Source organism: Chelonia mydas, chromosome 1 (assembly GCF_015237465.2).
Source record: "Chelonia mydas isolate rCheMyd1 chromosome 1, rCheMyd1.pri.v2, whole genome shotgun sequence".
In the NCBI taxonomy this organism is placed as follows: Eukaryota; Metazoa; Chordata; order Testudines; family Cheloniidae; genus Chelonia; species Chelonia mydas.
Window position 1 is genome coordinate 297,599,948 of NC_057849.1, and position 23,282 is coordinate 297,623,229.

A 23,282-nucleotide genomic window follows, 5' to 3' on the forward strand; every position below is an offset into this window, starting at 1 on the left:
CTTAATCTTTAGTAAATCTTTAATTAATCATAGGATTGGCTACAGGCATTTTCTTTGGTGTAAGATCTAAATTGCAGTTAATCTGGGGTAAGTGACTGGTCCTTTCTAATTGGGAATAATCTGAATAATTGTGATTTTTGGTGTGAGGGACCATCTATCATAAAAGAAAGAGTGCCTGGGTGGCAAGATAGATCAGAATACCCAAGGCAACTGACTGTGACTCCATGGTTAGCCTATTACAGTGACTGGGGAATTTACACTTGATACTTGGTTGGCAAAATCTAAGTACAGAACTCCCGACCTGTTTGGAGTTTGTGTCCGGCTTCTTAACAGTCTGCCCTGAGTTTGGTACTCATGCTCTTGAGCCATTCCAGATGGCTTCACAGCATGCTTTATCCATTATACTGAAGTAAACAACTTTTAACAGAGTACCTGCATACCAGTGCCTCTATGTAAATAATCTGTACACACTTGGCTGCAGCAAAGCATTTTATTGGTTTATCTGATTTTAAAAATTCTGCTACCAAATTACCCACATTCTTTATATGGATAAAAAAATGTCTAAGATGTGTACTCTGTTACCTTACTGTACATACAGCACAGCAGGCATTTATATAGCATTAGGCTCCTCTGAAATCAAAGCAAGTTCCTAGGATCTAAATTATAAATATTTCAAAAAGTAAAAATGACATCTTTCGAAATCAGGACAGCTTTTAAACTCCATTTGCACAACATGACTTCCAAAGAGTAGTCAACCATCATGCTGTAAGTCAGCCACAGCAACAGGATCACAGATGGCTTTCCAGCCAGTCAAATCACAGATGTAATCTCTGCAATATTTCAAACAGCTGGCTGCCCATTTAGACCCACTATCTTCAAAATACTATGACTGCTGGTCATCAAGAACAAGAGAGAAAACCCCATTCTATATTGCTTACTATTCCACTGAATAACAGAAAGAATAATAAAAGTTACTTCATTTGTAGATTTCTTTGGATTTTTTCCCCCCACATACTGACAAAAAATTAAAGGAGACCAAAAAGAATAAGAACCTGATTTCATTTCACAAGTTAGATTTAGAAAATTGCTGGTCTTCCCTGTATATTTACATTGCTCCCACCACCATGGTACCTGGTCACCTTATAACATTTATCTGAGCTCATACAAATGGTCACATACAGACCTAATTTTTTTCTCTCCTCTATCCCACTTCCTAGAATCAATTACATTTCTGGTGGGAACTTAATATAACCCTTATCCTTTTATTTTTCATTCACAACTGAATACTGCCATGGAAGACAACAGCATAACTCCCATTTATTTCAGTGTGAGCACAGTCAGGTCAGAAGCAAAATCTTTGTAATGGCAAGTGCGCATTTGTACACATGAGGTTATAAAAACCTCAGGTGAAATTCTGACCCTGTCAGTCAATGGGAGTTTTTCCAGAGGTTATGACTGAATTAGTCTACAGGTGTCAGTCTGTGTAGAAATACCAAGTGAAATAATTGTATTATATCTAGTATACCTGTTCAAAACTTTATTTTTTACCCATTGCTACCTTTTAAAGAGAGAATAAAAACTGTACACACACACACGCAATAATAGCAATAACTAAACACACTGTGATAATAAATGATAGTTTTTCCAGCACACTTCAGCCACTGCATTAGCAGTACTTTAGTTGGATGAGGATTGCAGCCTGCGATCTCCCAGTAAAGAAGTTAGCCAGCCATAAACAAATATACACATGTTGGTAATTAGTATACACAGTCATATATTTTAAACAGGAATTTTTGGCTATCAAACTCAGGTCCGTATACTTAGGGAAGGTCTACACTACGGGGTTAAGTCTACCTAAGTTACGCAACTCCAGCTACGTAAATAGCGTAGCTGGAGTCGATGTAATTTAGGTCAACTTATTGCAGTGTTTACACTCTCCCATCAACTTACCTTATGCTTCTCATTCTGGTGGAGTATCAGAGAAGGGAGAGCGATCTGCGGTCGATTTAGCAGGTCTTCACTATTGACCGCAGCATTCATCCACAATAAGTGTAGACATACCCTTATTTAAGGGATATCATTGGAATAAGGCTAATAAAGGTAATCATTTCCTGTTGCTACAGGAAATGCCTCAACATTTATTTTTGAAGTAGAGGATATTGATCCTTTTACAAAGTTCTGTTCTCTGTTATATTACACCTATTATACCAAATGACTGATGTAATCATTTTATCTAATAGAGGTTGCTGCAGTAGAAAGACAATTGCTTCTTCTATTAATATTGATTGGTATGTTCTGGTCAGCTTCAACAACAGGCAAAGTGCTTGCTTCAGCCAGCCCCAGATGAGCTTAACCATGGAAGTGACGGTTATTTATCAACCCGTAATGTGTGCTAACAAATAAGATAACAAAAATTGCAACCAGCGATAATTTACTATTTAACTTTTCTCAGTAAGTGGCAAGCAGATACCTGGATGACCAGTCAAGTACAAGAACTGAAATAAAATAGAACACAATATGGTAGTCTCACTGGCTGGCATACGTTCCATCTGTCATGCTATGAAAGTGGATCTTTCCACAAATTATTCCATTACAGTCATTCCTTTCATCAAGTTTTCTAAATCTACAATTCATTTCCGCACCTAACAGGAACCTAACAGGAAACAGACTACCTCCTTTTCAATTCTAAGGATTAATTGTGAACTTTAAAAAAATCTTTAAACACAGCATGTCCATACATATGGTACTTTTTGGCTCAAGGAATCCAGCCTTCCACTCATAAGGAAAGATTCTTGCAATCAAGTCAAGTGATATTCCTGGTAAAGCCTGCTCACTTCATTTGGCCGGAGGGGCAGGGGGAGGAAAGGAGGAAGAGGGAAGATTAACTGGGGCAGCTTTTCCCCTCTGTAACTTCAATTTCCACAGTACAACAAAAATTGCCTGTCTAGAGCACGCCTGCTTCTAACATTTTTTTTTAATGAAACCCAGGATTGTGTACAGTACTTGAAAACATTATTTGGGAAACAGAATTTACCCACTTTACAAATTCAAGGTACAATAGGTTTGTCTTTCCCCAACTCTATAAAACCTGTAATATACAGCATAATATCTAATCTAAGAAAAGACCATAAAGTAGATAAGATAATAAAAGTAGAATTACACATATGATTTTTATCAGGAAAAAACAATGAAAATTCTGTCTCCAGCCAAAGAAAGAGAAGAAAAGAGGAGGATCTTTTGAGGTCACCAAGACCCAAAAAGTAAAGAGATTATTTCACTTCTATGTCAGCACAGCTTCTTCATGCAGTGTCCGGCATCCGAGAAGACTATATATTGAGCCCTAAATACAAACAATAATAGAACAGAAATAGGCAGACTCCAGAAGGTCAAGCAGAGGTATTCTAGTTGAATATTTGAGACAGGAAAAAAGTTTCTGAAATCTTAAGAAATAAAGCATAAACTATGATCATCACACTGCATTCTAAATGCTAAGTTTACATTTATATAGGTTCTTTAGCCTCCCAGTCTTGGAAGTTGTGGTGACAGGACTCATGGTAGTACGCTAAAAATAAAATATGAATGACTGTTCAGAGTAGCAATGGTTGATCAAAATTCAATGTACCTTTCAATAAATACATTTGTATGGATTATTTTTTTTACTTCTTAGGCACAGACTCATTAATAAAATAACTGTAAAATATATAGGCTTTTATGAACATTATATAGGGGGTGGTGGAAACTGATGACAAGGAAGGAAACTTTTGTAAATTCATGATTTGAACACTCAAAATGTTGGTTTCCATGAAATTTACAAGGCCTAACATATTTCTCAGTTTGTATCATAAATTTCAACTTTATTTCAAAATGTTTGGGATTTAATAATTGTGACCATTTTTCTGACCATAGCAACTACCTTTAGAAATTCTGACCTGTGGAAAGAAGTCAGATAGAGAGCAACAGAGATTGTCACAAACACACCTGTAACAAATATACTCAAACTGGTACAAGTATATCAGATATGTGTATAACTGCATCCAGAAGTGAGCCTCCCAGCTCAGGTCCAGAGACTTGCATTAGCATGGTTCACCTTAGCATGCTAAAAGCAGTAGTGTAGACTTTGCAGTTCGGGCTAGAGCTTGGACTCTCAAGCCCACTCCACTCCCACCCCTAGACTTGAGAGCCTGAGCTACAATGTCTACATATTTTATTTTTAGCATGAGCCCTGTCACCACAACTCTGTGGAGCGGGACTGGGAGGCTCACTCCCAGATGCAGTGTAGACATACCTATAGAGACATAGCAGATCACACAGGGACAGAATGGCCAGGGTTCCATGCACTCTGACTATCTCCAGAAGTATTTGACAAGCAAAATAACCGTAAAAAACACACTCATACAACTCTATATTATGATGATTTCACAAGAGACTCAGCATTTTTACATTCAGCATCTTTGTGCCTTCAAATGATTCCCAAATACTATATTTTTAAAATCACAAAATTAATGTTGAGTTGATTCTGGTGCATGGGCAAGACTCTCAAAAGCATGGAAGTCACAATCAAATTTTATCTAGGCCATGCTGAGGCAATTATCTATCTGAATTTACTGTATAAAGCTCCTAGATGAAACAGAATTTCATCATGTTGTATAATAGTCATATCTCAAAAAGAAAAATAAACAGACAATCTCATAGGTTTAGTTATATGTGAATTGACATTGTGTTTAGTGAACATATGACTCAGAAGGTTATAAATGATGAATTTTTTCTATTACAGGCAGTACAGCTTTTGTGTGTTTGCCTAGTAAAATATTCTTACTTTTATTAAAAATGGTCTTTTTTCATATTTTATCTTTTTCTCGGCAAGTCCAAAGAAGGTAATAGTTGTTATTTTCTTAATTACGAATTTGCTCACATGTAAGTAGTTAAGCTAAATTAGTCACAGGGCACTGGTTTGGCTTCTGCATACCTAAAATTCCATCTATAGCTTGAATTCTACAAGATTCTTCATTTCCTCACCTAATTAGTCATGCATATTTGATGTAAACTGTTAAATAGTTGCTGCAATTTACTGCAATGATCTGACGATTGTATTTAAACAGTAACTAAAGTTATTCTTTAAGTGTACATTTGAACAGGAGCCCAAAGTGCTTGATAAACTGATATACAAAATGGAATCACAGGTAGCAGAGTGGTGTAGTGGATTAAGCATGGGACTGGGAGTTTGTAGACTAGAAGACTTTGAAACTCATGCTACATGAGCCGCAAACAAGAAAAATCTCCCTGTCTCAGTTTCCCGGTCTGTAAAATGTATATAGTATTATAATACTCAATATTTCAAATATGCTATCTACATACTTTTATCACAGAGGTTTTGTTAGAATTTATTAGGAAATCTATAAACTGCTTTGACTACAGCCAGAGACAGTGTGGCCTAGTGGACAGTGCACTGGACTGGGACTTAGGAGGTCTGGTTTGAATTTCAAGCTCAGCCACTGGCCTGCTGAGTGACATTGAGCAAGTTGCTATGCCTCTCTGCTTCAGTTTGCCCATCTGTAAAGCAGAGATAATGATACTGCCCTCCTTTGTAAAGCATTTCAGGAGCTACAAAAAAAGTTCAATATAAGAGGTAGGTATTGTTATAATTTATTTAATAATTATTACCCTCCTCAATACTTTACTGAGTATTGAAATGCAGCTACTAACAGTATGCAGGGAAACACAAGCTATGGAGTAGTGCACATCAATATTTCACAGTAGTTCAGGACATGAAGTACATAATGCTGACTATCTGGGAAAGTTTCCAGATAAATGGTGTTATGTAAATATTTTCATTAACTTATTTCCTAAGCCTAGTAAAGGTTATATAATTATATAAATTACACATCAACAAGATCTTTTAGATCATTTATTTCAATATTTCCAGGGTTGTCCCTTATAATAATATATATTATATATATAGCAGTCCATATGGATGACTTCATGCTGTAACTATAGGAAGTTTCATTTTTCACTTTAGATAGCGCTCCTGAAAATTGCTCAACTGGAATCCAAGTGTGCACACAATGTTTTTTTAAGATTTCATTTGCATGCCTAGGTTTATAATCTGCTTCCTTAGTCGTAAGTCCCTGTAAAATGAGCAGTTTTTAAGTGTGTAAATTAAGCACAACATTTTGAATGTTAATTTAGTTTCTACATTCAGCATTTGGAATCAGAGCAATGCTATTTCTACTACTAAGCTGAGTCAAACTGTCCCAGCCATTAGTGAACTGAATGTAGTAGTACAAGAAGCTGTGACAGAGAGATCTATATTAAAATATGTTATATGTCTGCTGTTTTTAAAGTTTGAATTAAAAAAGTATAATGTCAAGTTTACTCATCCCAAAATTTGACCTACCCTTTTTTTTCTCGCCATGCCCGTATAAAACTAATTCTAAGTGTGTGCACTGGAGAAGGCTCCAAAGCAAATGTTCCAACCATATTTTTCCACAATAAATTAAAAATACCAGTAACTCTGGAAGAGAGGAGGGGAAATTTCATTGCCAGTCACCAGAGATTGTCAACAAACACATGTAAAGTAAATGTTAGTGTTATAAATCATTCCTTGGCAACGTCTTTTTAAACAAAAATATTACACAAGATATCCCCAAACCTACACTAGGCATCATGGCAAAATAGGCTCCAATTCTGCAGTACACTATGTGTGAGTGGAGCCTATTAATTTCAGTGGTGTTCCACATAGGTTCAGAGTTCTACCTGCACAGAGGTCACCATGATACCTATTGCAGGATCAGGGACTATTTTACCATTAATATGACCTCTTTTTTTTAATTGTGTACACATCAATGAAGTTCTTGGATTCTAACCACTGAAGATAACCTAGATGCATTTAAAAAAAAAAAAAAGAAAACAAAGCTTTATATTTTTAGATACAGGCTACCCGACATAAATATGCAAGGAAAGCACCATGGCAGAAAGCCACATGTATCACACACACAATGAATTTACCTCATATTCCTACTTCAGATTCATTTAATTACCAGAAAAAAATCTGTCATTAGACCTTATTCATTTTAAATTACAGCCTAGTAATTCAGTAATGTCCAAGTTAAGGGCCAAATTTTAGTGATGGTTGAATTCATTTTTCCTAAATTTGAACCGACTCAAACATGGTTTTGAAAATTTGGCTCACCTTTTATAGGATTTATGCTCTGCTTAGATGAGATTGAGGGGGGAAAGGCATTGTTTATGTTTTAACATATGCACTGCAGAAAAAGATCTTTGCCTCTAGCAGTCTGAATTACCTCATAAACACCTTTAATAAAAACTTGCAGAAATACCTCAGAAAGGGTTTAAAAATCAGAAAAAGTTATAATTCTCTTAGCTGGACAATTATAGAGTGGTGATTGAATCAGGACCCTTCTGGAATGCTTAAAACAGTAATAAGTTTTTAAATTAAAGCTTTAATAAATAGGAATTAATAGTTTAAATTTAGAAAATCCAAAATGGCTGACCAAAATTTTAGATATGGGGATGATGTAGTGGAGGATTCCATTTCTAAGAGACACAGGGAGCCATTACCTATGATGTAATAATTTCACTTCCTGTGACGCAATGGTAAATTCCACTTCCCGTGGGGAATGACTCTGCAAAATCCCATAGGAGTACATAGAAGCCCCATAGGAATGTATAGGGATGGTGCAACAGGGGAACAGTGTTGCATCATTTCCAGATGATGTAATAGAGATACAATAGTGCATCACTTCCGATGGGGAATATTTCAGCAAAATCCCATATGAATGTATAGGAGCCCATAGGAGTATATGAAACTTCCCATTACGTGTAGGCACATGTGACTGGGCAGGGCCAAACTCACATATGCTAATCTCTGAAAGCTGATTGGTCACTCAGGCTCAGCCAATCAGTATACAAGAGCAACAGCCAAAAGGCTAAATTTGTAGTGGGATCGGGACCTTGAGGAAGAACAAGAAGCTGTGAGATACCTGCAAGGAAGAAGCCACCTCAGAAGCAGCAGCAGTAGAACTCTGCAAAGAAGCAGCTGCTTGTAAAGGAGCAATAAAAGCAGCAGCAGCAGCAATCATGGAATTCCAAAGTGGTCCTGGACAACAGCTGTTCCAGCTACCCAGCCAGCAGGAGGCCACCACAGCAGCAGCAGCCAAGCGGGCTTCATATCTGCCACCAGAAACCAGTGTTCACCTCAGTGGCAGCTCCTCACCTCCGAAATAGCCGCAGCTTGCAGGGAGGAAGCCACTGGCTGGAGCAGACAGCACTCTGTTACTGACAGAACAGAAGGACCATTTAATAGATGAATAAGAGGGACACAAAGGGAAGGAGTGTAAGTCTACTCTTCCATTTTACCTTTTTATTCCTAGAATGTGTGGATTTTGTCTGTAAATAAAGCTGGTTCTCTGTGGTCTGAGTGAGATCTTCCCCTACCCATCTAGTAACCGCCTGGCCAGTGCTTACTGGATGATTAGTGTTAAGTGTTTAACTGTTAAATTGTCTAATGTTTAATTATTAAAGGTTAAATATTGAATATATGGTTATGATAAATGTTAAATAATTATTGTTATACGTTATAGTGTTAAGTATATGGTTATATCACGGGGGTCTCAAACTGCATTGCACTGTGACGCCTTTCTGACAAAACATGATATAGTGTAGTCTGTATTGTAATTGAAATCAAAGGTTATTTTTATTACAAATATTTGCACTGTAAAAATTATAAAATAAATAGTATTTTACAATTCACCTCATACAAGTACTGTAGTACAAACTTTTGTCATGAAAGTGCAACTTACAAATGTAAATTTTTTTTTGGTTACATAACTGCTCTCAAAAACAAAACAATGTAAAACTTCAGAGGCTACAAATCCACTCAGTCCTACTTCTTGTTCAGCCAATCACTAAGACAAACAAGTTTGCTTACATTTATAGGAGATAATGCTGCCCTCTTCTTAATTACAATGTCACCAGAAAGTGAGAACAGGCATTTGCATGGCACTTTTGTAGCCAGCATTGCAAGGTATTTACGTGCCAAAAATGTTGAACATTCTTATGCCCCTTCATGCTTTGGCCACCATTCCATGTTGATGACACTTGTTAAAAAATAATGCATTAAATTTGTGACTGAACTCCTTGGGGGAAAACTGTATGTCCCCTGCTCTGTTTTAGCCACAAATTCTGCCATATATTTCATGTTATAGCAGTCTCGCATGATGACCCAGCACATGTTGTTCATTTTAAGAACACTTTCACTGCAGATCTGACAGAACACAAAGAAGGTACCAATGTGAGATTTCTAAAGGTAGCAACAGCACTTGACCCAAGGTTAAAGAATCTGAAGTGTCTTCCAAAATCTGAGAGAGACAAGGTGTGGAGAATTTAAGACTTTCAGAAGTCTTAAAAGACCAACACTTCAATGCGGGAAACTACAGAACCTGAACCACCAACAGAAAATCAACCTTCTGCTGGTGGCATCCAACTCAGATAATGAAAATGAACATGCGTTGGGCCACACTGCTTTGGCTTGTTATCAAGCAGAACCCATCATCAGCATGGATGTATGTCCCCTGGGATGGTGGTTGAAGCATGAAGGGACAAATGAATCTTTAGCACATCTGGTATGTAAATTTCTTGTGACACTGGCTACAACAGTGCCGTGAGAACGCCTGTTCTCACTTTCAGGTGACATTGTAACAAGAAGTGGCCACCATTATCTCCTGCAAATGTAAACAAACTTGTTTGTCTGAGCAATTGGCTGACCAAGAAGTAGGACTGAGTGGACTTGCAGGGTCTAAATTTTACATTGTTTTATTTTTGAATGCAGGTTTTTTTGTATATAATTCTACATTTGAAAGTTCAGCTTTCATGATAAAGAGATTACACTACAGTACTTGTATTAGATGAATTGAAAAATACTGTTTTTTTTACAGTGCAAATATTTGTACTCAAAAATAAAGTGAGCACTGTACACTTTGTATTCTGTGTTGTAACTGAAATCAATATATTTGAAAATGTAGAAAATATCCAAAAATATTTAAATAAATGGTATTCTATTATTAACAGTTCGATTATTTTTTTTAATCGCTTGACAGCCCTAATATATATCTAACACAGGTTGCACATCCATCTATAAGCATGGATTAAAACTAAAAAGGAAACTATGAAATCACATTAGGTTTACAAGCCTCAAACTACACAAACTTCATCTCTACTACCAAATTTTTCCATCAGTAACTCACAGTTACTCATTCACATTGAAGACAGGAGAGCAACACCCAGAGCCAGAATCTGGCCATGTATGTCAATTTATATTTTTAAGGATTGATGCCACTGTATAATGCATCTCATCTACAACCAGTGACTATGTATCATGTGGGTGTACTTGCAGTTGCTGATTCTGTAAACTGTGTAGCGACACATACCTGTAATCTCGGAATCCAAAGGAGTCCTCTAACAAGCAGTATAGCGATGCCCATATCAAACACTCAATGCAAGAATAAGCTAGTAAAATTACACACACACAGCATATGTAGTGACCACTGAATCATATAACTGTAGGTGGGGAATCAAGATGAGTAGGATAAAGAAATTAACACATTTACTCAATAAAAGAGACTCACGTACCAGAAGTTAATTCTCTAGAATTAATAAACATGTGCCTGCACAATTTCGTTTCACCTGGATACTACATCATACAAGGCTCACCACATCATATTGTTATACTCAGATTTTAAAATGAATAATGATATATTGGCATAAGTCACAAAATTTGGATCAAAGTTTGGAGAGGCCAGCATACTAGTTTAACTCAATTTCTAATGAACCCATATAATATTCTCTAAATTAAGTAATGACATATGAAGCCTTTAATATTTCTACATAAAAAAACATACTGAATCTTCTTAAATTTCATCTCTTTGTTTTCCTCATAGTGACTTTTGAACATACTATTCTGTGCTTTCTGTACACTTCCCAAGAAAAAAAAACTCAGTACAGCTGCATGGCTACTATGTGACCTCTTCCACATGGGTGGATATTCTTTCCACCACCAACTAACTGAGGGAACAACCCTGTCAAACAGAAGACAAAAGAATAATGAGGACACAACTATATAACCCAGCGTGTAAAAGGCTGGTAACAAGAAGGTTTCGAAAACAGGGCAACTGTGTGACAAAATGAAAGTAATCCATGCAGATGGATCAGACTTTAGCAGGGAACCTTTAAAAGCATAATGACTGCGTAACATTGTTATTCCACTTTGTGCCTGGTTAAACTCACTGACCTTCTATTCAGTCCAATGACTACTAACCAGATACACTACTGTATTTAAAGTAACCTCTAAGATATGACTTGGGCAGAAGTACGTACACACATGTAGAATCTGCTTCCACGCAGTCAGTCAATAAACTGGCCTTAATTTGGAGGCCCTCCATAAAATGTAAGGTGTCTCAAATATGAATAATATACTACTTTAGTCAAAGCATTTAGAAAAATCTGTCAGAAAATGCAGTAGCCCATTCAAGAACCAGAAAAATAAATCCAAAATAATCCTACAAAAGAACAGCATGCCTTAAAGTAGATTTTTTTATATTTGCTTAAACAATTGGTAGTAAAATTTAGATATTAATTGCCACCTCAGTAGACAGGTAGCCATAACAACGTGGTCCATTAAAACAGATGTAAACCTAAGGAATCTAAGGAAATTAGCTTTAGAAGACAAGTTCAGTTGAAGTCTATATACTGTACATTTTACTTATAAAAACTAAAAACCTTAAGCTTAAGCCATCCAAGCATATACTATGAGAATGTATTATATCATTGTGTCAGTGATACACACTTTGACATTCCATTTCTATATTACATTAAGACTGAAATGGAATTTTTGTCCTCTAATGGTCTTGAATATTTTCAACAGAGAAACAGTGCCACCTTTTGGCTTGATACATAAGCCTCCATGTTCTAATTCGTAAACCATTTTTTATAAAGTTGTACTTTAAAGAGAAGTCTGGTTTTTGTGATCTTACTTAAACTTAAATGTGGTAGTTAGACTTTTCCAAAAAAAAGTTACTGTGATATGTGATAAACAGTAAGAAAACAGAAGGTTTTTCCTCCTGAATTAAATATATCCATAAAGCAACATGACTTAAAAAAATACTCTCTTCATATACTCCATTAATCCATGTATTTTTTTACCTACTGTATTCCAGATCTATAATTATCATTGAACTGATCACTCTACTTGATTAGAAATCTCAAATACCTTACTGCACATGTCTTTTTTTCTTGGCAGTTCTTCTAAACATCTATATAACAACACACAGTACTTGACATTTTTCTCCTTTCAAGCAAATAATGAACCCTTTGAAGATTTCTTGTATGGTGAAAATTTACAATAATAATGCATTTGTTGCTCACATGATCAATCTTCTCTATAGCTTTATTGCCAGCATGCAAAAATACAGCGTGGCATTACAGATGAAACCTATTACAATGCTGACGGTTCAAGATGTGCATAAATATGAATTGAATGTATTTGAAATTACTTACACTAATGACACAATGTCTCCACGTTGCACTTCATAATTCCTAATACTCCAATGGTTTAAAAGCACTACATCAGATACCTGTCTTTCTCCTGGATTCAAGGAAGGCTAAGGAAAGAGGAAAAAACAGTTTTAGGTTAAAAGTAAGAAATTCAACATTTCTCCTAAAACGCCTCCTCTCCAGCTTCCTTCCCATTTCCTGGGAGGTCCCAATCCTGATCCCATTAAAGCTAATGAAATTTTTTGGGCCATTGGTTTTATGGGACCAGAATCTGAATCACCGGTGAGAAGAGTATGTTCAGTGGAACTTACTTATATTAGGTGCTGATATAGTTAAATGCCATATATTTATAGTAAAGTACAACGTACATCTTGCAATACAGCACAATATGCAAATTGTAATTCAACTGCAATTCCATACTCTTATTAGGATACACCAGGAATCAAAAAGAAAAGGAGTAATTTATTTGAGCATAAGCTTTCGTGAGCTACAGCTTGGTTAGTCTCTAAGGTGCCACAAGTACTCCTTTTCTTTTTGCGTATACAGACTAACACGGCTGTTACTTAGAAACAGGAATCAAGAATGCTTTGCACTACAACTTCTCATGAAAAGTGACACCATTTTTAGAAGAGCCATTCCACCATAGTGTGTATCAAGTATCACTCATTTTGTCCCTGAAATATGTAATGGAGGTCATCTGCTAGCATGCCTCTTTGCTTGACAGATTTAGAGTTCGTGAATGTACTCAGTCAGGTTGGCATCAGTCCAACCAAATACCTGCCTCTTGAGAGAGCTTTGAGACTGCTAACCTCTTCTTCAAGGACATAATAGACAGTCGCCAACAGAGCTGGTTGAAAAAATGGCATTTCCATCATGTGGAAAATTTTGAAAAAAAATCTTTTGTCCTGAATCAGAAGGAAAAGTAAAAAAAAAAAAAAAAACATTTTTTTAAAAAGGCACAGGACAACCAAAATGGAATTTTTCAGCTTCCTCCCAGCTGCTCTGGGAAGCAGGGAGCACCCAGGCTGGCAGGAAACAAGGCTAGTCGGCCTACCTGGTTTCCACTGAAAGTTTTGACAATCATTATGCTACAGCAGAATGTCTTGATTCTATCAAATCAGCATTTTCCAATGGAAGTGTTCCATCAGAAAATATTCAATGAGCTCCAGGTGTCATGTTGTTGTTACAGTGCTAACTGACATGTATCTTGATCTGTGGCAGAAAAGACTTTAGACTCCACCTTACAATTCTCTGTTCTTTGACATTTATGTGGAGCATTCCACCAACAATGAGCTATTAGCTTCTGGGGCTCTCCAGCTCACACTGGATATATCTATGATGATCACAACAAATGGGCACAATGCATTGAAATGAAGTCCTCACAACACATTGTCTTAGAGCTCTCATCAACCTGTCATCACTCAGTGTAGCCTCAGTTTACTTATATTCACAATAATTATTTACAAATTATGTTGCTAATCAAAAGACTACCTAGAATTTCTGACAAAGAATTCAGCTTCACTAAAGTAATTGTAATGATTGACTATTTTCTCACCCGCCTCTCCTTGACTCTGTTTTCTATTTATAAAGCTGCTTAAAAATCAGATGCCATTTTTATTCATTATAAACAGTGTTTCCTCATTCCTCTTTTATTTCAGACAGAGGCAGACAAAAATTTATTTCAAATAGGACTTGTGTGATATTAGCTTATGGACATAAGACAAAAATGGATCCACCAAGGTTTTAGGCAGGTATACTGACGTTAACAAGAATGAAGATCATGCATAGACATCAGCATCAGAACAAGGTATAAAATATTTATTTATGATACATTATTTTAGTCGGGTACTAATTACTAAAGATAGTTTCCTTTTTATCTGCAGGTTTAAACTCACAGGGTCAAATTTCCACTGGTGTAAATTGGCAAAACTCCAATGCAGGTCAATGGAATTTGACCTATAATGTTTAGAAAGAAATATAATCATAGTTATTTCACAAAAACTATATGTACAGTAAGCACCAGTTAAGGGAAATCAGTTTATTACAACTATATTTCAGTGGACATCAGAATTTTTTAAATGTTATTTCCTACTTATAATACTTTCCATTTATGCAGCGTCTTTCATCAAAGGATAATATCTACATTTGCATAGCACTTTACTTTGCAAATGATTCACAAACTATATTCAGGCCACTGAAATGCAACCACCTCTGGATTGGAGGGTAGCAACCACCTCTGAACTGGACGGTAGCATCCTGCATGATAGTGAGAAGAAAGGATATTGGAGCAATGACAAAAGCACAAACCCCTAATCTAATTGAAAGTGCCATAGAATCTCTGAAGTCTATGTAGAATGCACAGACCCTATTTTTTATTTGTTGGGCCCTTTTATTAGAGGGGCCTCTGAACTTTATTGGGAGTGTTCCAGCTGGGAAGATCCTGTGTGCTGCAATCCAGCCTTAGAGATTACAACTCCCATGATGCCTTAGGCAAAGGCTGAGAGACTTTCTCTTCCAGGGAGTGCGGGGAGAGCAGGCAGTGGGCTCCATTTTGGGGTGGGGGGGAAAGGAGCCAGACTGCTGGTGTGGCGCTCTGTCATAGATATTTAGGTCAGAAGGGACTATTATGATCATCCAGTCTGACCTCCTGCACAACGCAGGCCACAGAATCTCACCCACCACTCCTGCAAAAAACCTCACACCTATATCTGTGCTATTGAAGTCCTTAAATCATAGTTTAAAGACTTCAAGGAGCAGAGAATCCTCCAGCAAGTGACCCGTGCCCCATGCTACAGAGGAAGGCGAAAAACCTCCAGGGCCTCTTCCAATCTGCCCTGGAGGAAAATTCCTTCCCGACCCCAAATATGGCGATCAGTAAACCCTGAGCATATGGGCAAGGCTCATCAGCCAGATACTACAGAAAATTCTTTCCTGGGTAACTCGGATCTCACCCCATCTAATAGCCCATCACAGGCCATTGGGCCTATTTACCATGAATATTTAATTACCAAAACCATGTTATCCCATCATACCATCTCCTCCATAAACTTATCGAGTTTAATCTTAAAGCCAGATAGATCTTTTGCCCCCACTACTTCCCTTGGAAGGCTATTCCAAAACTTCACTCCTCTGATGGTTAGAAACCTTTGTCTAATTTCTAGTCTAAATTTCCTGGTGGCCAGTTTATATCCATTTGTTCTTGTGTCCACATTGGTACTGAGCTTAAATAATTCCTCTCCCTCTCCGGTATTTATCCCTCTGATATATTTATAGAGAGCAATCATATCTCCCCTCAACCTTCTTTTAGTTAGGCTAAACAAGCCAAGCTCCTTGAGTCTCCTTTCATAAGACAAGTTTTCCATTCCTCGGATCATCCTAGTAGCCCTTCTCTGTACCTGTTCGAGTTTGAATTCATCCTTCTTAAACATGGGAGACCAGAACTGCACACAGTATTCCAGGTGAGGTCTCACCAGTGCCTTGTATAACTGTACTAAAACCTCCTTATCAATACTGGAAATACCTCACCTGATGCATCCCAAGACCGCATTAGTTTTTTTCACCGCCATATCACATTGGCGGCTCATAGTCATCCTATGATCAACCAATATTCCAAGGTCCTTCTCCTCCTCGGTTACTTCTAATTGGTGCGTCCCCATCTTACAACTAAAATTCTTGTAAGGTTATGCATTTAGGGATTAATAATACTTCTCACTATTAAATTTCATCCTATTACTATTACTCCAGTTTACAAGGTCATCCAAGTCTTCCTGTATGATTTCCCGGTCTCTCTCTAAATTGGCAATACCTCCCAGCTTTGTATCATCCGCAGACTTTATTAGCACACTCCCACTTTTGTGCCGAGGTCAGTAATAAAAAGATTAAATAAGATTGGTACCAAAACCGATCCTTGAGGAACTCCACTGGTAACCTCCCTCCAGCCTGACAGTTCACCTTTCAGTACGACCCGTTGTAGTCTCCCCTTTAACCAATTCCTTATCCACCTTTCAATTTTCCTATTGATCCCCATCTTATCCAATTTAACTAATAATTCCCCATGTGGCACGGTATCAAATGCCTTACTAAAATCTAGGTAAATTAGATCCACTGCGTTTCCTTTGTCTAAAAAATCTGTTACTTTCTCAAAGAAGGAGATCAGGTTGGTTTGGCACGATCTACCTTTTGTAAAATCATGTTGTATTTTGTCCCATTTACCATTGACTTCAATGTCCTTAACTACCTTGTCCTTCAAAATTTTTTCCAAGACCTTGCATACTACAGATGTCAAACTAATAGGCCTATAATTACCCGGATCACGTTTTTTCCCTTTCTTAAAAATAGGAGCTATGTCAGCAATTCTCCAATCATACGGTATAACCCCTGAGTTTACAGATTAATTAAAAATTCTTGCTAATGGGCTTGCAATTTCGTGTGCCAATTCCTATAATATTCTTGGATGAAGATTATCTGGGCCCCCCGATTTAGTCCCATTAAGCTGTTTGAGTTTCGCTTCTACCTCAAATATGGTAATGTCTACCTCCATATCCTCATTCCCATTTGTCATGCTACCATTATCCCTAAGATCCTCTTTAGTCTTATAAAAGATTGAGGCAAAGGATTTGTTTAGATATTGGGCCATGCCTAGATTATCCTTGACCTCCACTCCATCCTCAGTGTTTAGCGGTCCCACTTCTTCTTTCTTTGTTTTCTTCTTATCTGTATGACTATAGAACCTTTTACTATTGGTTTTAATTCCCTTTGCAAGGTCCAACTCTACTTGACTTTTAAACCGTCTCACTTTATCCCTACATGTTCTGACCTCAATAAGGTAGCTTTCCTTGCTGATCCCTCTCTTCTTCCACTCCCTGTATGCTTTCTGCTTTTTCTTAATCACCTCTCTGAGATGGCTTGCTCATCCAGCTTGGTCTACAACTCCTGCCTATGAATTTTTTCCCCTTTCTTGGGATGCAGGCTTCCGATAGCTTCTGCAGCTTTGATTTAAAATAATCCCAGGCCTCCTCTGCCTTTAGATCCATAAGTTCTTCAGTCCAATCCACTTCCCTAACTAATTTCCTTAATTTTTGAAAGTCAGCCCTTTTGAAATCAAAAACCCTAGTTGCAGATTTATTTTTGTTAATCCTTCCGTTCAGTTTGAATTGAATTAGCTCATGATCACTTGAGCCAAGATTACCCCCTACAACCATTTCTTCTACGAGGTCCTCACTACTCACCAAAACCAAATCTAAAATGGCATCCCCTCTAGTCGGTTCAGCAACTACTTGATGAAGGAATCCATCAACTATCGCATCTAAGAAAATCTGAGCCCTATTATTATTACTAGCACTCGTCCTCCAGTCTGTATCTGGGAAGTTAAAATCTCCCATGATCACACAGTTTCCATTAGTATTTACTTTATTAAAAACCATTAAAAAGGGCTCTATCCATATCCAAATTAGATCCTGGCGGTCTATAGCACATCCCAAGCACTATCCCAGGGGCTCTAATAGTTTTCTTCCCCAATTTAATTTTTGCCCAGACGGACTCAGTCATATCCATTTCATCGCTTCTTATTTCTTTACATTCTATCTCATCATTGATATACAATGCTACTCCACCACCTTTACCTTTATTTTGGTCTTTCCTAAACAGCACATACCCTTCAATACCTGTAGTCCAGTCATGACTACTATTCCACCATGTTTCTGTTATCGCTATATCATCTGGTTTCACTTCCTGCACCAGTAGCTCTAGTTCCTCCATTTTGTTACCTAGGCTCCTCGCATTAGTGTACAAACATCTTAATTTTTGCTGTTTGGCCTCACTCACATTCTGTACCCTATTAGGCACGGTCATTTTACTGCCAGTATAACCATATTAGACTGGTATCTACACTGCCCTTCCTCCTACCCACGGCTGTATCCTCTCCTACTTCGTTTTCTTTCCTCTCAATGCTAAAATCCGGCGTGGAGATTACCTGGACATCTCCCAACCATCTCCCCCAAATTCCTAGTTTAAAGCTCTCTTAATCAGTTGTTCCAGCCTCCATCCTAGAAGTTTATTTCCTTCCCTACTCAGATGAAGTCCATCCCGAGAGAACTGTCCTCTGTCCATGAATGCCTCCCAGTGGCCATACATCACAAAGCCCTCCTTATAGCACCACTGCCTAAGCCATCTGTTGATAGTCATAATCTTGTCACACCTGTCCATACCAGGAGCTGCTGCAGAAATCCTGCTGGGCTTTGATCGAGCAAGGAGCTTCAGAGATGGTTTGTAGCTTCACTGGAGCCAGGGGAAAGACTATTGCTGTGCCTGGAGCTGACTGAGGTGGGTCTGCCATGAAGGAGCTGTGAGTAACCCCTACTCATGTTTGGGAAAGTACTTGCAAGGGAAGGGGCACAGCAGAGAGACTGAGTCTGAAAAGAGGCAGAGTGATCTTCCTATCGGACCAGGACCAAGAGCTGCTGATATTTGGTGGGGCTAACTCCAATCTTCAGAGGGGTTGTGCAGCTTGTTGCCTTGGCTGGGATGATACACAGAACCAACAGAGTGCTGTCTCCAGCTTCAGATCTTCAAGCACGTCCACGCAAGCGTCTAGGACTCTGAAATCCCAAGGAGCTGCACTCCGGGGTGGGGTAAATGGTGACAGTGTAAATGCCAGTTAGATAAGTTTCATTTATTACTCTACACTATATTTATTAATTGATCTTATTCAACTGTCCCCTGTGGATTTAAATTAGTAGTGGCATTTAATCTCAGTCAGTTAAGAAACTCTGTTTCTTTAAGTAGTTAAGTAAAGGTACGTTAACTCTAATATTAGTATATTGGATGTATATTATTTGTAATTGGTATTTTTGACTTAGACCCATGCCACAGATTATTGTTACTACTATTACAACAATAGGTTTATTCCTGAAGGTTCCCAAGGCACGCCATTGAGTGTGTACAGGGGCCAGCCAGGTGGAGGCACTGCCAATTTTAAATTCCTTTAGGAGTAAAGGGACTGCAGTAGAGGGGTGGACAGAGGATTCCCACCTATCCAACATCACTACTGGGATACTCAGGATCTCCTTTAATGTCAATAACATCAGGTGCCCAGGCACACAGGTTAGCGTTGGCTGTTCCCAAGTAACCCAGGGAGGAAAGCGGTGGGGAGGGCTACATAAAGTTTCATCTAAAAGACTCCCACAAGTGCACTGTCTGGTACTCAACTTATCTACCTAAGCGCTTGTCTATATGGAGACTTAGTGCACAGAAAGCCAGGTTGTAAATCTACAGCACACTAGCCTAATGTGCACTAACTCACTGTGTGGACCCTGCTGCCATGCACTAAAAGTTCCATAGTGTGCTTTGACATACCGCTGTTTGAAACATTCATACCCTAGCTTGCTGCACACTAAGACTATGTCTAAACTAGAGAGCTTACAGTTGCCAGAAGCTGGGAATGGGCAACAGGATGGATCACTTGATGAATACCTGTCCAATTCATTTCTTCTGGGGCACTTGGCATTGGCCACCGTCAGAAGACAGGATACTGGGCTATATGGACCTTTGGTCTGACCCAGTATGGCCGTTCTTATGGCACAATTGTACCGATGCAGCTGCGCCGCTGTAAGATCTCTTGTGTAGCTGCTCTATGCCGATGGGAGGGAGCTCTCCTGTCAACATAATTAAACCACCCCCAACGAGCAGCAGTATTTACGTCAGTGGGAGACGTGTCACTTATGTCACTCGGGGGGAGTCACACCCCTGAGTGACATATATTTTGCCAACATAAATGGTCAGCATGTAGACATAGCCTAAGTCTTCGTGTGAAGAAACCCAATAAGGGTGGAGGGTGGGTTCGATGCAGTTGGAATTTGAGCCTCTGGCTCCAAGAGTAGATGCATTTCACAACTTATGCTTACACAGCTTTCAAAATACGAAGTCAGCATTCATCAAAACTCACAACCCCTGGTCCCTGTGAGATAAGTGAGTATTATCTTCATTTTAAAGATGGAGATTTTAAGGCATGGAAAAGTAAGCTGATCTGCCCAAGGACAAACAGCAAGTCAGTGACACACAAGTTACAGCCTGGCAGTTGCCTCCCAGCCTTCTGTTCTAATGAGCAATGACATTATACATGCTCTTATATTTTAAATAGATGTTGCTATATTAATATCATTGTATTCCACAGCATTCTAAAACTTACACCAAGTTTGTGAAAATTATACTGTTTTTAAAAATGTATAGCTGACATGGTTTGTTTGGAGGCAGAGGCTTGGTACCCAATTCATTAATAGCTATGTTTTAACATTACATCCAAGGGACACACTGAAATTTATAACAGGCTTTGGTACCCCACAACAGCATCTTGATATAATGAAATGACATCTTACTGAGGCATATAGAAACAGTTCTTTAGGAGAAGAAGGCATGAAGAAGGGAGGAGAAACTGAAGGAGAAGACCTTCATTGCACGTTAACCATTACAGTATCCCGCAAACAATAATAAATCTTCTAGCAAACAGTATAAATTGTGACATCTTTCATGAACACTAACACCATATATAAAATTGTGTTTACAGGTAACTTACACTCCATGCTTTTTTATTAGCAGTAAAACTCCAAGTTCAAAAAAAAAAAAATCCACAAACACACCTAACGCTACTTCTGAAAGAGGGTTAACAAATGGACCCATAAATGCTGTTATTTTTAAGGAAACAAAATCCAAGAATGTTGCATACATATCTCTAGTCTGAAATCTCTCTAGTTTGTTCAAGCTCCTGCCTTAATAGCTCAGTGTAAATGGGACACCTAGGTCTTAATTTAGAACAAGGGTGCAGAAGTCACACAGCACTTTGACTCTCCAATTACTAACTAATCTAATACTAAAAGCATGTAAATTGAGGTCCCAGTCATATGATGGGAGCCTCACAGGTCACAAGCTTCTGTAAGTAAGAGGGAAGCAATACATCCTTTAACAATAAATAATAATTAACTTGATATTTATTATGCTGCTGGTGGACACCAGAAGGTCAAGGCTTATTTTCTTATAGCTTGAAGAAGAGGAGAAATATTCAAAGCAGCATATAGGCATGGTAATCATAATATTACAATAATAATGTAAGGAGAAATTGCCATAGAATAAGTAATTACAACAGGTACACTGCATAATGGATTATAATATTCAAAAATATTTGCTAGTGTAGAGTTTACAGTGGCAGGTGTACTTTGTCTGAGGTTATTGATCATCACACTAAATTCCTAGTTTAGCACACTCAATTGTTTGTCGCTGAACTTGGAAATAAAATCACAAGCTCATTTTGTAATCTAACATTTCAAAGCAGCTAATTTGGATATATGAATTCTTACATTCATTAACCATCAGGGGGTTCCTTTTTCCACATCATTAGGAAAAACATGATCAATCCACTGAAGTATAAAGAAACTTTAATGTATCAGACAAACAGAAAGCATTGTAACTCAACAGGAGAAGCCATGAACAGATACAGACTGAAAATGAAGGTTCATTTATATAGGACAGTAACCCTATAAAATAAGTGTATAGTCAACATTACACGAAAAACTGCAAGATCCGTAACAGTAAATTACTAAATTTTCACACCAGCTGTTTCTGTGTCACATCTATTCAATGCTGTAAATTAATACAAATCCATTTGAAGTCCAGTATTACTAACAAGATGTTAAATGAGCACATAAAACTCTGACCGTCTAAGAAACAAGCCCTCAACTAGAGGTTTAAAGAAAAGGACATTTAAAAAGAAAAAAAGTCAGATGATGAAGCAGTAAAGTGTGGTCAAAAAAAAAACAAAACACTGAATGGTGCATTACTTTACAGATTAGTGATGAATACCCACAAAGAGGTGACTGAGCCGAAGAAAGGTTCCACCAGGTAGTTCTCAACATTGTGAAAATGTGAAATCAACATGAAACAATGAAATTCGTGAAGTCTGCCGTAATGATTGAGAATATCTGTTTTCTTGAGGACCTCCACGCAGTCTATTTGCCAGAGTATCAAAAGAGTTACAATCTTTAGTGATTATGAAGCAACATTACACACATTCCAAGTTCAAAATAAAAACAAAAAGCAGAAAATCTGAAAAGAAAAAGCCCTATTCCTTGCTTCTTGACATAACTTTTAATTTCAAACTCAGCAGGAACCAGAATGATGAGTGCAAAAAGCCAGGAGTCTAAGCGGTCTAGTACAAATCAAATCTTGGAAATCATACAGTGAGAGCTTTTGATGCTATTGGTGAATAAGGCTACACACTGACTGAATTTCACATTCCCTCCTATCCTATAGCTTTTAAATGCATTCAACATAAATCACTTTCTGGAGTGCAAGATAAAGAAATGGCATTCTAAAGCAGTGACTTGTAGTTTTCCTTTCTCAAGCTCTGCAGTATGAGAGAGAGATACATTTCTTTAAAATAACATACCTGCTAAAAGATTGGTCTTGTTTGGATCTAATAAACCTTCACATCAAAATCACTGAATATTTTATTACAATGTTTAAAATTAGTTAAGGTTTGTAGTGTTCTGAAAAACGTCATGACATAAGAATGTGAGATATGTTATATAGCATAGAAGTATAACTTTGTTTTGAACTATGTTTTTTGTGTTATTCAAACTTATCTTATACAAAAGATCACGTGGACTGGCTCGTAACACTCATCCCTCCAAATCAGCAGTAAACCAGTATTCCAGCTTGGGGCTAGA

General features: G+C 37.7%; 1 protein-coding gene and 1 long non-coding RNA gene across 9 annotated transcripts in view; one reads left to right on the forward strand and one right to left on the reverse strand.

The window, feature by feature from the left end:
• The window catches only part of IMMP2L (inner mitochondrial membrane peptidase subunit 2), a 796,496-nt gene that overhangs the window by 736,649 nt on the left and 36,565 nt on the right, over positions 1 to 23,282 (reverse strand). For all 8 annotated transcript variants that reach the window (XR_005223705.2, XM_043549521.1, XM_027833115.3 and 5 more), the window contains one exon: positions 12,571 to 12,674. Coding sequence is in view for 7 of the 8 variants with exons in the window: in XM_043549521.1 (XP_043405456.1) it covers positions 12,571 to 12,674 (104 nt within the window). In the remaining variant the exon portion in view is untranslated. The remainder of the gene's footprint in view (positions 1 to 12,570; positions 12,675 to 23,282) is intronic.
• On the forward strand, positions 7,800 to 19,521 carry LOC119564938. The gene is made up of 3 exons (XR_005223706.2): positions 7,800 to 8,353; positions 14,226 to 14,374; positions 18,777 to 19,521. It is a non-coding gene; the product is annotated as an uncharacterized LOC119564938 (long non-coding RNA).